This window comes from Penaeus vannamei, chromosome 34, assembly GCF_042767895.1.
Source record: "Penaeus vannamei isolate JL-2024 chromosome 34, ASM4276789v1, whole genome shotgun sequence".
Taxonomy (NCBI): domain Eukaryota; kingdom Metazoa; phylum Arthropoda; class Malacostraca; order Decapoda; family Penaeidae; genus Penaeus; species Penaeus vannamei.
The window spans coordinates 16,351,460-16,363,959 of record NC_091582.1 but is presented as its reverse complement, the minus strand read 5'-3'; the positions used below and the strand labels follow the sequence as shown (position 1 = coordinate 16,363,959).

The following is a 12,500-nucleotide window of genomic DNA, read 5'->3' as shown; positions in this document are numbered from 1 at the left end:
CTTCCTCTTCTTCTTCTTCTTCTTTTTCTTCTTCTTTTTCTTCTTTTCTTTTTTTCCTCTGCGTTGATTATTAATTTTTTTTTCGTAAATGTTCGGTCGTTGCTGTAGATATTAGATGATTGATTGATGGTGTTCTCTGGGAAATAACAGTCATGCTTTTATTGGTTTCTTTATTTGCTTTTTATCATCGTTCATTTTATTTGTTTTTATTATTATTATCATTGTCATATTTATTATTATTATTATTATTATTGTTATTATTATTATTATTATTGTTATTATTATTGTTATTATTATTATTATTATTATTGTTATTGTTATTGTTATTATTATTATTATTATCAATCATTATTATTGTTATTATTATTATTGTTATTGGCATAAGAATATTAATAATAATTTTGTTATTATCATTATTACTGTTATTGTTGTTATTATTATTCTTGTTATAATGATAGTTATTATTATTGTTGTTATTATTCAAGTCGAATGTTTCGCATTGTTTACAGTTTATACCTTTTATTAAAATACTGAGATTTACAATCATTATTCAATGCTGTAGAACATACAACAATAGCCTTCTGAACTTTAGTATATAGGACGGCGAATGTTCATAATATTTCGTTTAGAATTATATTAATTATATTTCTAGCGTTGTCGAAGTCCCAGAGAGTCATCAGCGGGAGTGGCTGTGTTGTAATCTATTCTATCGTTGGGTCTGTACGCATAGGACATGAACTAAAGTGTGAATTGAAAGGTACAAGAACTAGATAAGAGAAGAAGGAAAGAAGAGAGAGATAAAGGTGGATCGGTATGGAATGTGTGACTGAAGAGAACGAAAAAGAAATAAGTTGAATAAGTAAATAAGAAATAAGATAGATAAGGAAATAAGATAAATAGAGGAATATGATAAATAAAAAAGAAATAAGATAAATAAAAAAGAAATAAGATAAATAAAGAAATAAGAAATAAGATAAATAGAGAAAAGAAGAAAAGGAGAAAAGGAGAGAAAGGGGAAAATAGTAGAAAAGGTGGGATTGGAGGTATCAGACAATAAGTCTATGTCATTTCAGGTAACAGCTGTCTTTGGGCCGAGGCGACTTGACTCCTGCCCACGCCTTTGCTCGCCGAATTATTGATTATGTCATCAACTTGTTGATAGATACTCCGCATTCCAAATGCACTTTCATCCGAACACGCGCACGCGCACGAACATTCTGTGTGTATGTGTGTATGTGTGTCTCCAGTGTCTCTGCACACACGCAGACACACACACAGACACATACACACACACAAACACACACACACACACACACACAAACACACACACACACACACACACACACACACACACACACACACACACACACACACACACACACACACACACACACACACACACACTCTGTCTCTCTCTCTCTTTCTCTTACTTTCTCTCTCTCTCCTCAGTGTTTATGTTTGTGTAGATGTTGATGTGCGTGTATGATTACATACATATCTAACGTCGATTTTGGAGTCGCGAAATTGTTTGTTTGTTCTTTAAATAATTTGTTTTATCATTTATCAACTCGCTAACACCCCACACGAGGCCACGAGAGGCCGGCGCACGAGACAGGGCGAGAACGGAGGCCAGGAGAGCGCAGGGGGGGGGGGGAGGCCAGGCACCGTGGGAGGCCGCCGGGAACGTGTCTTCGCTTGGCCGCAGACCCGAAGGCCGGCACTTGTTGTGTTACCGCCACGTCGTTGCGCCACCACTGTGTATACAGTATCGACCACTGCTTCTCCCTCCCTGCCTCTCTCCCTCCTTCCCTCCCTCTCTCCCTTCCTTGCTTCTCTTCCTCCCTTTCTGCCTCTCTCTCTCCTTCCCTCACTCTCCTTCCTTCTCTGCCTCTCTCCCTCCTTCCCTCACTCTCTCCCTCCTTGCTTCTCTTCCTCCCTGCCTCCCTTTCTCCCTCCTTCCCTTCCTCTCTCCCTCCTTCCCTTTCTCTCTCCCTCCTTCCCTCCTTCCCTCCCTCCCTGCCTCTCTCCTTCCTTCCCACCCTCTCTCCCTCCTTCCCTCCCTCTCTCCCTCCATCCCCGTCTGCTCCAACACTTTGCCTCCTTATCCTGCTTACCTGCTCTTATTATCGAGATTCTCTCTGCCTACCGTCGTTTTTGTGTTTCCTCCACCGGCGTTCATGCACTGTTCCCTCGCTTTATCCTTTCGCTCGCCTCCTCTCTTCACTAGTCTTTCCATTCTACTCCCCCCTCACCCCCAGCGCCTCCTCCACTCCCACCCTTCCATCCGCCAGGACTGCTGCCATTCCCCAAGCCCCATGATCTCCCACCACATTATCAGAATTTCCCACACTCCTGCACACCCCACTTCGCCTCCTTACTCGCGTATCCTTGCCATCAGCGCCTCCACCACTCCCATTTCCACCACCAGAGGTTCCACCATACCCACTCCGCCACCACTTAGACCTCCACCATTCCCACTCCACCACCATAAGAGTTTCCACCACTCCCACTCAACCACCACCAAAGCTTCCAACACTCCCACTTCACCACCACATAGCCGTCCACCACTCCCACTCCACCACCACCTAGACCTCCACCAGTCCCAGTCCACCACCATAAGAGTTTCCACCACTTCCACTCCGCCACCATAAGAGTTTCCACCACACCCACTCCGCCACCACCTAGGCCCATACCACTCCCACTCCGTCACCACCTAGGCCCATACCACTCCCACTCCACCACCACCAAGGCCCCCACCACTCCCACTCCACCACCAAGGCCCATACCACTCCCACTCCACCTCCACCAGAGCTTCCACCACTCCCACTCCACCACCACCAAGGCCCCCACCACTCCCACTCCACCAAGACTCCACCACTCCCACTCCACCAAGACTCCACCGCCACCAGAGCTTCCACCATTGCCGAACCACACTGGTACTTGCTTGCATGTTAACGAATGTTTGCGCCTCCGACCCACTCGGGGTGCTTGGGGACTGCTCTTCCTCTCGCCTTTGTTTGATGTGGGTACTTCCAGGGCATACGATGGGGGGGAGGGGGAGGGAGAGGGAGAAGGGGGGTTATGGTTGTTTCGGACGTTTGTGTCTGGTGGGAAGAGGGTAGGGGGTGGGTGGTGGGGGTGGGGGTTGTAGTGTGTGTGTGTGTGGATAGAAGGCATTGTTATGGTTTTTTTCTCGCTTTCTTTCGTTCTCTCTCTTTTTAACTCTCTCTCTCTCTCTCTCTCTCTCTCTCTCTCTCTCTCTCTCTCTCCCGCTCTCTCTCTCTCTCCCTCCCTCCTTCCCTCTCTCAACCACACTTTTTCCCTCCTCTCCTCCTTTCCCTTATTCCTTTCTCTCCTCTCCATTTCTTCTATCGGTCGTCCTCTATCTCATCTACTCCTATTCCCCTATTTTCTCCCTTTTTCTATCTCTATTTAACCTTCTTCATAGATCTAGGATTTTAACTACTACACAGATGCGTCACTCCATCTCCCCTCGGCTTGATAACCCAATTATCTTCAACACAACCATTGGAGACCATTCCCCATTCCCTTCCCCCATAGCTTCCCTAAACACCATACCACATTCCCTTCCTCCACAGTTCCCCTTTGCACCATGCCCCCCATTCCCTTCACGCATAACACCATACCCCATTCCCTCCCAAAAGGTCCTCTTAGAATCATACCCCATTCCCTCCCCCCTATTTCCCCTTAGCACCCTATCCCACTTCCCCTCACCACAACCCTCGGAAACCCATTCCCCATTCCCTTCGCCAAAAGGTCACCTTAGCACCATACCACATTCCTTTCCCCTATAGTACCATACCCCATTCTCTTCCTCAAAAGGTCCCCTTAGCACCATACCCCATTCCCTTCCCCAAAGGTCCTCTTAGCATCATACCCCATTCCCTCCCCCCTATTTCCCCTTAGCACAACACCCTACTTCCCCTCACCACAACCCTCGGAAACCATACCACATTCCTTTCCCCTATAGTACCAGACCCCACTCCCTCCCCCATAGCACCATACCCCACTCCCTCGTTCCATAGTTCCCCTTATCACCATACCCCATTCCCTCCCCCATAGTTCCCCTTAGCACCACACCCCACTTCCCCTCACCACAACCCTCGGAAACCCATACCCCATTCCCCCCTTTCACCGCTGCCATCCTCCCCCAACCCCACCCGTTCCCACCCGTTTGGCACACGGAACGCACGATAGAGTGTCTATGAGCGCTGTCGTAACTCTCTTTCCAAGCCGGGTTACGTAAGAAGGCGATTCTGGTCCGTCGGGGCTGGGATCATAGCCGCGGCCGAAGGAAGGGTCCATTAGTTAGAACGACGTGTGCTCGGGGGGTGGGGGTGGGGGATGAATTGGTGGGCGGGTTTTGAGGGGTTGGGCAGCGGGTTGTTGTCTTTTGGGGGGGTTGGTTATTGTCACTTTTTACTATTGGTGTTTTTATTGTTATTATCATTATTTTTTTTTTATTATCACTATCATTACTATTATTATTGTTATTATCATTGCTTTTCTATTATTACTATCATTACTATTATTATTGTTAATTTTATTATCACTATTATTGTTATTTATTTATCTATTGTTATTATTATTATTATTATTATTATTATTATTATCATCATCATCATTATCAATGATAATAATAATAATATTATTATTATTATTATCATTATTATCGTTATTGCTATTATTTTATTGTTATTGTTATTATTATCATTGTCGTTGCTGTTATTATTACCATTATTGTTGTTGTTAGTTATAAACTCTCTCAAAAATAAAATAAATTGAAAATGGTTTTGGATGTAATTCCCCGCTCTCTTATTTAATTTCTTGCTTATTATGTACGTATAAAAGAAGAGAAAAAAGGTTGCAGGGTACGAAGGATAATTTTAGAAATCCGTCTGCCCTTTTTTTTACGTCATACGCGATTAGGTTCGCAAATTGACTCGCAAATTCTGGAAGGTCGTCGCAGGTCGTCTCAGGTCGTGTCCTCTGTCCTGTCGGGGTGTTTTTTTTAGAAGAGGGGGGTGAGGGGGGGTTTATCCGATATTTGAAGAAATACTTTTGATCAGGTCGGGGAGGAATCGAGAGGGAGGATTTTATTGGTTGCGATGATTATTTTTCTATTATTGTGTGTGTTTATGTCTGTGTGTGTGTATGGTTTGTTTGTGTGTTTGTATGGTTTGTTTGTTTGTGTGTTTTGTTCCTTTGTGTGTATGTTTGCGCTTGTGTTTGTGTGTGTGTGTGTTTGTTTTTGTTTGTGTGTTTGTGTTTGTGTGCTTATGTTTGTGTGTGAGTATGTTTGCGTGTGAGTATGTTTGCGTGCATGCGTGTTTGTGTTTGTGAGTGTGTTTATCTTTATGTGTGCGTGTCTATGTATATATTTGCGTCGCGTCTGCGTGTCTGTGCATGTATACATTTAAACGCAATCCCTTCATGGCGGGTAACCGGAAGGGAAGACTCGGGCTGAGCCAAACCCGTTCCGTTTTCTCATGGGTGTTCACCAGACCGTCGGTGAACATTGCTGCTGAACACTCTCAGTTGTGTGGAGAACAGAGCACGCGCCTGTCCTGCTCCCCGAGGATTGTTTTCGCCAAGTTTGCTCTGTTGGGAAACTCTGTGGGGTTGCCGTGAGGATGAGGTCGACGGTGAGGAGGAGTTTTTTGCTTGGTGTGTGTGTGAGTGTTTGTTTGTGTGTGTGTGTGTGTGAGTGAGTGTTTGTTTGTGTGTGTGTGTGAGTGTGTGTGTGTGTGTGTGTGTGTGTGTGTGTGTGTGTGTGTGTGTGGAGGAGTTTTTTGCTTGGTGTGTGTGTGTTTGTGTGTGTGTGTGTGTGTGTGTGTGTGTGTGTGTGTGTGTGTGTGTATGTTTGTGTGTGTGTGTGTGAGTGTGAGATAGATAGATAGATAGATAGAGAGAGAGAGAGAGAGAGAGAGAGAGAGAGAGAGAGAGAGAGAGAGAGAGAGAGAGAGAGAGTGAGAGAGTGAGAGAGTGTGTGTGTTAGTGTGAGTGAGTGAGTGAGTGAGTGAGTGAGTGAGTGTGAGTGTGAGTGTGTGTGAGTGAGTGAGTGAGTGAGTGAGTGAGTGAGTGAGTGAGTGAGTGAGTGAGTGAGTGAGTGAGTGAGTGTGTGAGTGAGTGAGTGAGTGAGTGTGTGAGTGTGTGAGAGAGAGAGAGAGAGAGAGAGAGAGAGAGAGAGAGAGAGAGAGAGAGAGAGTGTGTGTGTGTGTGTGTGTGTGTGTGTGTGATTTGTTGTAGGTCTTTATCATTGTGTGTTTGTATATCCTTGTTTGAATCTGTGTTTATGTCACTACGTTTTTTGTGCGAATGTGTGTTTATATGTATGCGCTTGAATCTGTGTAGTATATGCCTGTCGATGTGTGTTTGTGTATGTGTGTGCGTTTCAGTCTATAGTGGTGTTTCTCTCTCTCTCTCACACACACACACACTCACACGCTTTGTATGTGTGTGAGAGAGAGTGACGTGCGACACAGCTGCTGTACCGTACGGTGTGGTGGTCAGGCATAGGCCTAAGCCCCTGGCCATGCTACCAGGCACTCATGTTCCCAGATCATGAACCTGCCTGATTAACCTTATAGCTTTATTTAGTGCTCAACTCTTCACCTTTTGCTTCTTCCATTTTGTTCACGATATGTATTTTTCGTTGTGTTTTTATGACATGTTTAAGAGGCCTGGTTATTTTGTTCACGCTATGTATTTTTCGTCTTGGTTTATGAACTATTTAGAGGCCTGGTCTAAAAATCGTGGTTCTAGATTCCAAGCGAACCATTTTCTGCTTGTGATGGCATGATGTGTACTCAAAACGTCATTTAAGTGTAAAGTGTAAAGTGTAAAGTGTAAAGTTACGCATCAAGCTCTCTGTCAGAGCAGTGGGACACAATCACCATCACGCCCAGCTTTTGCTACACTGAACTGATCGAAGAACGGGGGTGTGGGTGGGGGGGGTAGGGATCGGATGTGTGTGGGGGTAGGGGGGAGGGATCGGATGTGTGTGTAAGGGGTGGGGGGGGAGGCCGACGACGAAGCTCCATGATGCGCGCGGGCGTGGGCGGAGATGATAGCTATGCGGTTCTCGTGGTCTGTGGTGTGTTGATCGTCTGGCGCTCGCAGCTATGTGGCGGCGGTGATGCGGCAGAGAGCGGGATGTCGTTGGGAGCTCGCGTCGTTGTGGGTATTCATGTTGGAAAATCTCACTGATGAAGAGATGTGAGGATGCGGCTTAGAGTCCCATGTGACGATGCAGTTTAGAGTCCCATGTGACGATGCGGTTTAGAGTCCTATGTTGGCGTTGGCATGTGGCACAGCGTAGGCGTGGTATGAATCTGGTCGGATGATATATCGTTATGTTGTTGTCATGTTGCGCGGATAGAGACCGGAAAGTGCGCAGGTAAAGCTGAGTCAAGAGAAGATCTATTATCATCATCTCAAATGACGGCATTCGGATGAAAATGATAATTAGCAGCGACGTTGAATACACGCCCTGTCGTGTGAAAACCGCATGTTCTTACTCAGATATGTTGTTACCGCGAACTTTGCACATATGGTTTCGCGAAAGTGTGATCCGAGTGCTTGGTGGGCAGGTAGTGTGGTATATTTGATATCTCCACGACGATATGGCAGAGGTATACTTGGCAGAGGCGCGGTGGTATACTTGTGGCAGGGTCGCGATGGTATACACTCATGACAGAGGTGGTATAACTGAGGGGGAGGCGGGGTGGTATAACTACGATAGGGGCACGGTGGTATAACTGTGGGATAGGCTGGTATAACTAAGGGGCGCGATGGTATAACGGAGAGGCGCGGTGGTATAACTGTGGGATAGGCTGGGTGGTATAACTATAGATAGAGACGCGATGGTATAACTGAGGGGGAGGCGGGGTGGTATAACTAAAGGGTCTGCGATGGTATAAACGTGGCCAAGGCGCGGTGGTATAACTGTGGTGGTGTTGACGGGGCAAGCACGGACACCAGAGCGTGAAGGATTATCCGCGATGTAAACCAGCACGCGGTGTGATGGCAAACGCTCCCTCTGTCATGCGGGTGAGTCAGGTACCTCGCTTTTTTTTCCTTTTTTTTTTTTGAGGGAGGGAGGGGGGGAGGGAAAAGGTGGGAGGGAGGGTGGGGTTCGGAGATGGATGATGAAGGAGAGAGGGAAGAGAAGGAGAGAGAGATGGAAGGAGAGAAAGGGGAAGGTAAGGAGTGAGATGGAGAGGGATAGGAAGACAGGGAGAGAGAGGGAGAGTGAGGGAGGGAGGGAAAGGGAGAGAGGAGGGAAGGGAGGGAAGAAGAGAGGGAGAGAAGGTGAGAGGGAGGGAAGAAGTGAGAGAGGAAAGAAGAGAGAGAAGAAGGAAGAGCAGAAGAAGATGAAGGAGAGAGAGAAGAAGGGAGAGAAGAAGATGAAGGAGAGAGAGAAAGAGAGAGGAGCGAGAAAGCGGGAGGAAGACAAGAAAGAAAATAGGACTCGGTGAAAGAAAACGGGCCAGAATGGGGATGGTAAACACAAACACAACGAAACAAAAAGTCAGAAGGAGAAGATCCGAGAAATGAGAAATAGATAGACAGACTGATAGATAAATAGAAACAAACAGGCAGCCACGGACACACAGAAACATAGCAAATACACAGTCAGGCAAACATTAGACACACACAGGTCGACAGGAAACAGAAAAGCTCCTAGACAGGTAGACATTGGGAAACGATTAAAAAGACGCCAAGCAGGTGTTAGGGAAGTGTTAGGAAACATTAAACAGACACCGTCGGGCAGGGAATTAGGTATCAGGTGGAGAGGCAGAGGAAGATCAGGTATAAGGGAGACTTGAGAGTTCCTGGGAATGGATGAATTAGATTCGCTGTGTAACTTTCGCAAAAATAAAGGCGTAACCGTAAAAGAAAGAAAGAGAAAAATGAAAAGAGAGGCGTAACCGAAAAGTAAAAAGAAAGGCGTAAAAGAAAGAAAGAAAGAAAAATGAAAAGAAAGGCGGAACCGAAAAGTAAAGAGAAAGGCGTAAAAGAAAGGCGTAACCGGACATGAGGAAGAGAGAGGACGCGGTAACCATGGAAACGACTGGATAGAGATGGAGATGCGGGGGATGGCGAGGAAGAGGAAATAAGGGTGATTTGGAGTCGTATTTCCTGCGTAGCCATTTGGGGGAGATTTAGGGGATTGAGATGGAAGCGTAAATGGAGAAAGGCGGAGATGGTGACCGATTGAAATGGCTGATATAAGTCGACAAGAAAATGGAAATGCAGATTTTAGTATTCACACAGAAAATATTGATAACGATAAAAGAAAAAAGGTATAAAAGAAGAAGGAAAGTAAGAATAAACATATATAAATCAAAGATGGAGATATATGGTAGACTGATGTAGACAAACGTATGAAGGGGGAAGTAGAGAAAAAGTTTATTAATAAAAGGAAGAAGAAAAACGTTAATGAAGTTCGATTTATCCGTTTCTGCATTTGGAATTTATCATTAGAGCTGATCTGTGAATGATGTGTCGGAAAGGCACGACTTAATACGATAGATAACCCGTGCATGAGTCGGAAGCCTCATATGTTTAATGTCTCATGTTCGCACGAAGGAAGCCACATATATTCATGCGATTTTGTGCTTGCATGATATGTATACACACGTATTTTCGTTTTTTTTTTTTTGGGGGGGGGGGTGGGGGGTATTGATATTTCTTCTTCCGTATGTTTTTTTCTTTTTCTTCCTTCATTAACTATTTTTGAGAATGATTCGTTGTTTTGGGAGAGTCGTTTTCAAAATAGAATTATGATATGATTCGTGGGATGGCTGGCGTGTGAGTCACCTCTTCCTCCATTACTCTAGCCAAGGATATCACTCAGCCATGGTATCACTGCGAGCGAAGGCTGTGCTCACGTGTGTTTGGGTTCTGTGAGGGTTTCCGTCTGGTAACAGTGGTTTGGTTGTTTATTTGTGTGTTTGTCTATACGCTGTTATTGTTTTGATTTTTTTCTGGGGGTGTTGGGATTGAAGGAGAAAGAGAAAGGGAGAGGAAACGTAGGATTGGGAAAGGTGTTTGAAGGAAAAGAAGGAAGAGAAAGGTCACGAGAAGGAAGTAGGGGAGAAAAAAAGGATGACGTAGTGAAATGCAAAGAAGGAAAGGAGGATATTCCAATATCCTTAGTAAGAAAAAGGGAGTGAGGAAAGGGGATGATGATGATGGATTTGCATTAATAAAACAGTGGAAAAGAGAGAAGAGAGTGCCTTTCGGACAGACGCAAGATGGCCATGCGCGGCGTCATTTCCAATACCTGTATTTTAAGTTTATAGGAGACTGAAGGTGTAATTATAGCGCCTCCCACGACTGACCTCTCGCCATTTCTGGTCTTCGCTCTTTCTTCCTGGCCATGGCGAGTTTTGTTGTCGTGTGTGTCTACCTGTTGCCATGGCGACTTTAGGGTTCAAAGCGAACTCGTTTTTGTGGGATTGGGTCTAAAAGTATTTGATCTAAAACCGTGCTTGTGGAGAATTTCCCGAGTGCGTGTGCCTGGTTATGTTGTAGCAGCTGGGTGTTGCAATGTTACATTTATGACGGTTAAATTTGGTTAAATTTCTTTCTTGCAAAATCATCGCGATGTGGCATGATACTGGTGATAACGGGCGATGTGCAAGGCCGTTGCATTAGTCAGGCGCAACCCTGTGTTTGGATGACTATCCAGAAATAACTTGATGTAAATTTATGTACTTCACAGTAGATGCAGAAATGTCTTTCTTTGTTTTTGTTTAATATTGACCCAGGATTATTTAGTAGGAGATTGTTCTAATTTGATTTCACTGATGTGTACTAACGTGGCGTTTGTGTTGCAGGCCCCGGGCGAGAGCCGCATCCCGACGGTGCGGCGGTCAGGCCTCCCTCGTCCCTCCTCGGCCGTCTCCCGACTCCAGCTCAGTGGTGTTCAGTACAAGCCGGGCGACCCCGCGCCCATCGCCCAAACCCGCACCCACACCGTTGATCCCACCGCCCACATTTACGAAGGCGCCCCCCAGCACCACACGAGCCCCGCTCACCACGCCCCCGCAGGCCAGGCCGTTGTCCCTCGCCTCAGACTCTCCTCCGGGAAGGTCGTCCGCTACTCCGACGGGGACCTCCTCGAGGCCCACAGCCGAAGGGCCTCCCGCCCCTCCACCACCGGCAGCCGCCTCAGCTACCCTTACTCCAGCGCCGAGAGCTGGGTGGACGAGGACCGGGTATGGGCTAGGGAGCGGCACAGAGGTCTGCGAGCCTCCACCGAGTCGGCCTTCTCGAGACAGCTGGCCAAGATCACTCGAGGCTCCGAGGAGGACGTCAGCGATCCGAGTCTCACCTACCGCGTCTCGAGCGTCCTCGGGGCTCGCACCTGCTGGGACGGGCCTCTGCTGCACGCCGCCGCCGAGCCGCACCCCAAGTACCCGAGCCCAGAGAGCGTGGGGCGGCGGGTGGTCGTGGCGGGGGCGGAGCATGGGACCCTGCGCTACTTCGGCCGGACCGCGTTCGCGAGTGGCGAGTGGTGCGGCATAGAGCTCGAGCGCCCCGTCGGCAAGAACGATGGCTCTGTGAACGGTGTAATATACTTCTCGTGTCGCCCGGACTACGGGATCTTCGCGCCCGCAAATAAAGTGTTCCTAACTCTCGACGACATCGGCGGCGACGATGCGAGATCTGTAAACGTAGCGAGCAGCGGTAAAGGTCAGGTTTGGCAAGGCTTAATGCCGTCCTCTACACAAACTCAGGAACCCAATGCTGTCCGGCGCCGGCCGTCAGACGCATCCAATGCCACCTACACCATCGAGGGGCGCGACTCCTCGGTTCCGAACTCACCCGAGAGTCAAGAATCTCTCCAGACTCGCGACTTCGCCCAAACGAAAGGCAGATCGGCCTGTCATGACGAACACGAAGACGACGTGGCGAGTCTCGGCTCGCCGGAGGACGCCACCTGCGACGAGTCCTCGCTGGGCATCCTCACTCCAGACCAAATGCCGGACTTCACAGTCACGGCCTCCGCCTCCCTCGGCAGATCTCCCTCCGACGAGGACGTGGCAGCACTAGAGGACGAGGTCTGCGACGCTTCTCTGCCGGCGGAGGCCTCCGGGCGGGAGGTGCCGCTGGTGCGCTGGGACTCGGAGCAGAGCATGAGCGGCGTCGTGGACGAGGAGCTCTTCAAGAAGGACGTGTCGGCCATCATCCGCGAGCTTCGGACGTCCGCCGAGGTCAGCTCCTCCAACAGCAGCTCCCCCACGCGACCTCATCCTTCGCCCGAGACCGAACAGTTCCAGCACGACGAGGAGGAAGCAGAGAAACAGCAGAAGAAGGAGGACGAGAAGGAAGAGGAGAAGAAGAAAGTCGAGCTGCAGCAGATTGAAGAGCACAAAGATCAAGAAGAGGCGATCCACGAGGAGGACCAGAGTGAGACCATTCACGAGCTTCGGGGAGTGCCCATTGGCGTCGACCTGTCGCGGCTC

The 12,500-nt window shown here is 47.8% G+C and overlaps 1 protein-coding gene across 1 annotated transcript in view; it reads left to right on the top strand.

Moving 5' to 3' along the window:
- LOC113806701 (CAP-Gly domain-containing linker protein 1) overlaps positions 1-12,500 on the top strand; it is a gene marked incomplete in the record, with an annotated part of 508,820 nt that overhangs the window by 67,382 nt on the left and 428,938 nt on the right. Inside the window, 1 exon segment of the mRNA XM_070113745.1 lies at positions 10,869-12,500. This exon segment is cut by the window's right edge and continues 1,334 nt beyond it. Coding sequence (XP_069969846.1) covers positions 10,869-12,500 — 1,632 coding nt within the window.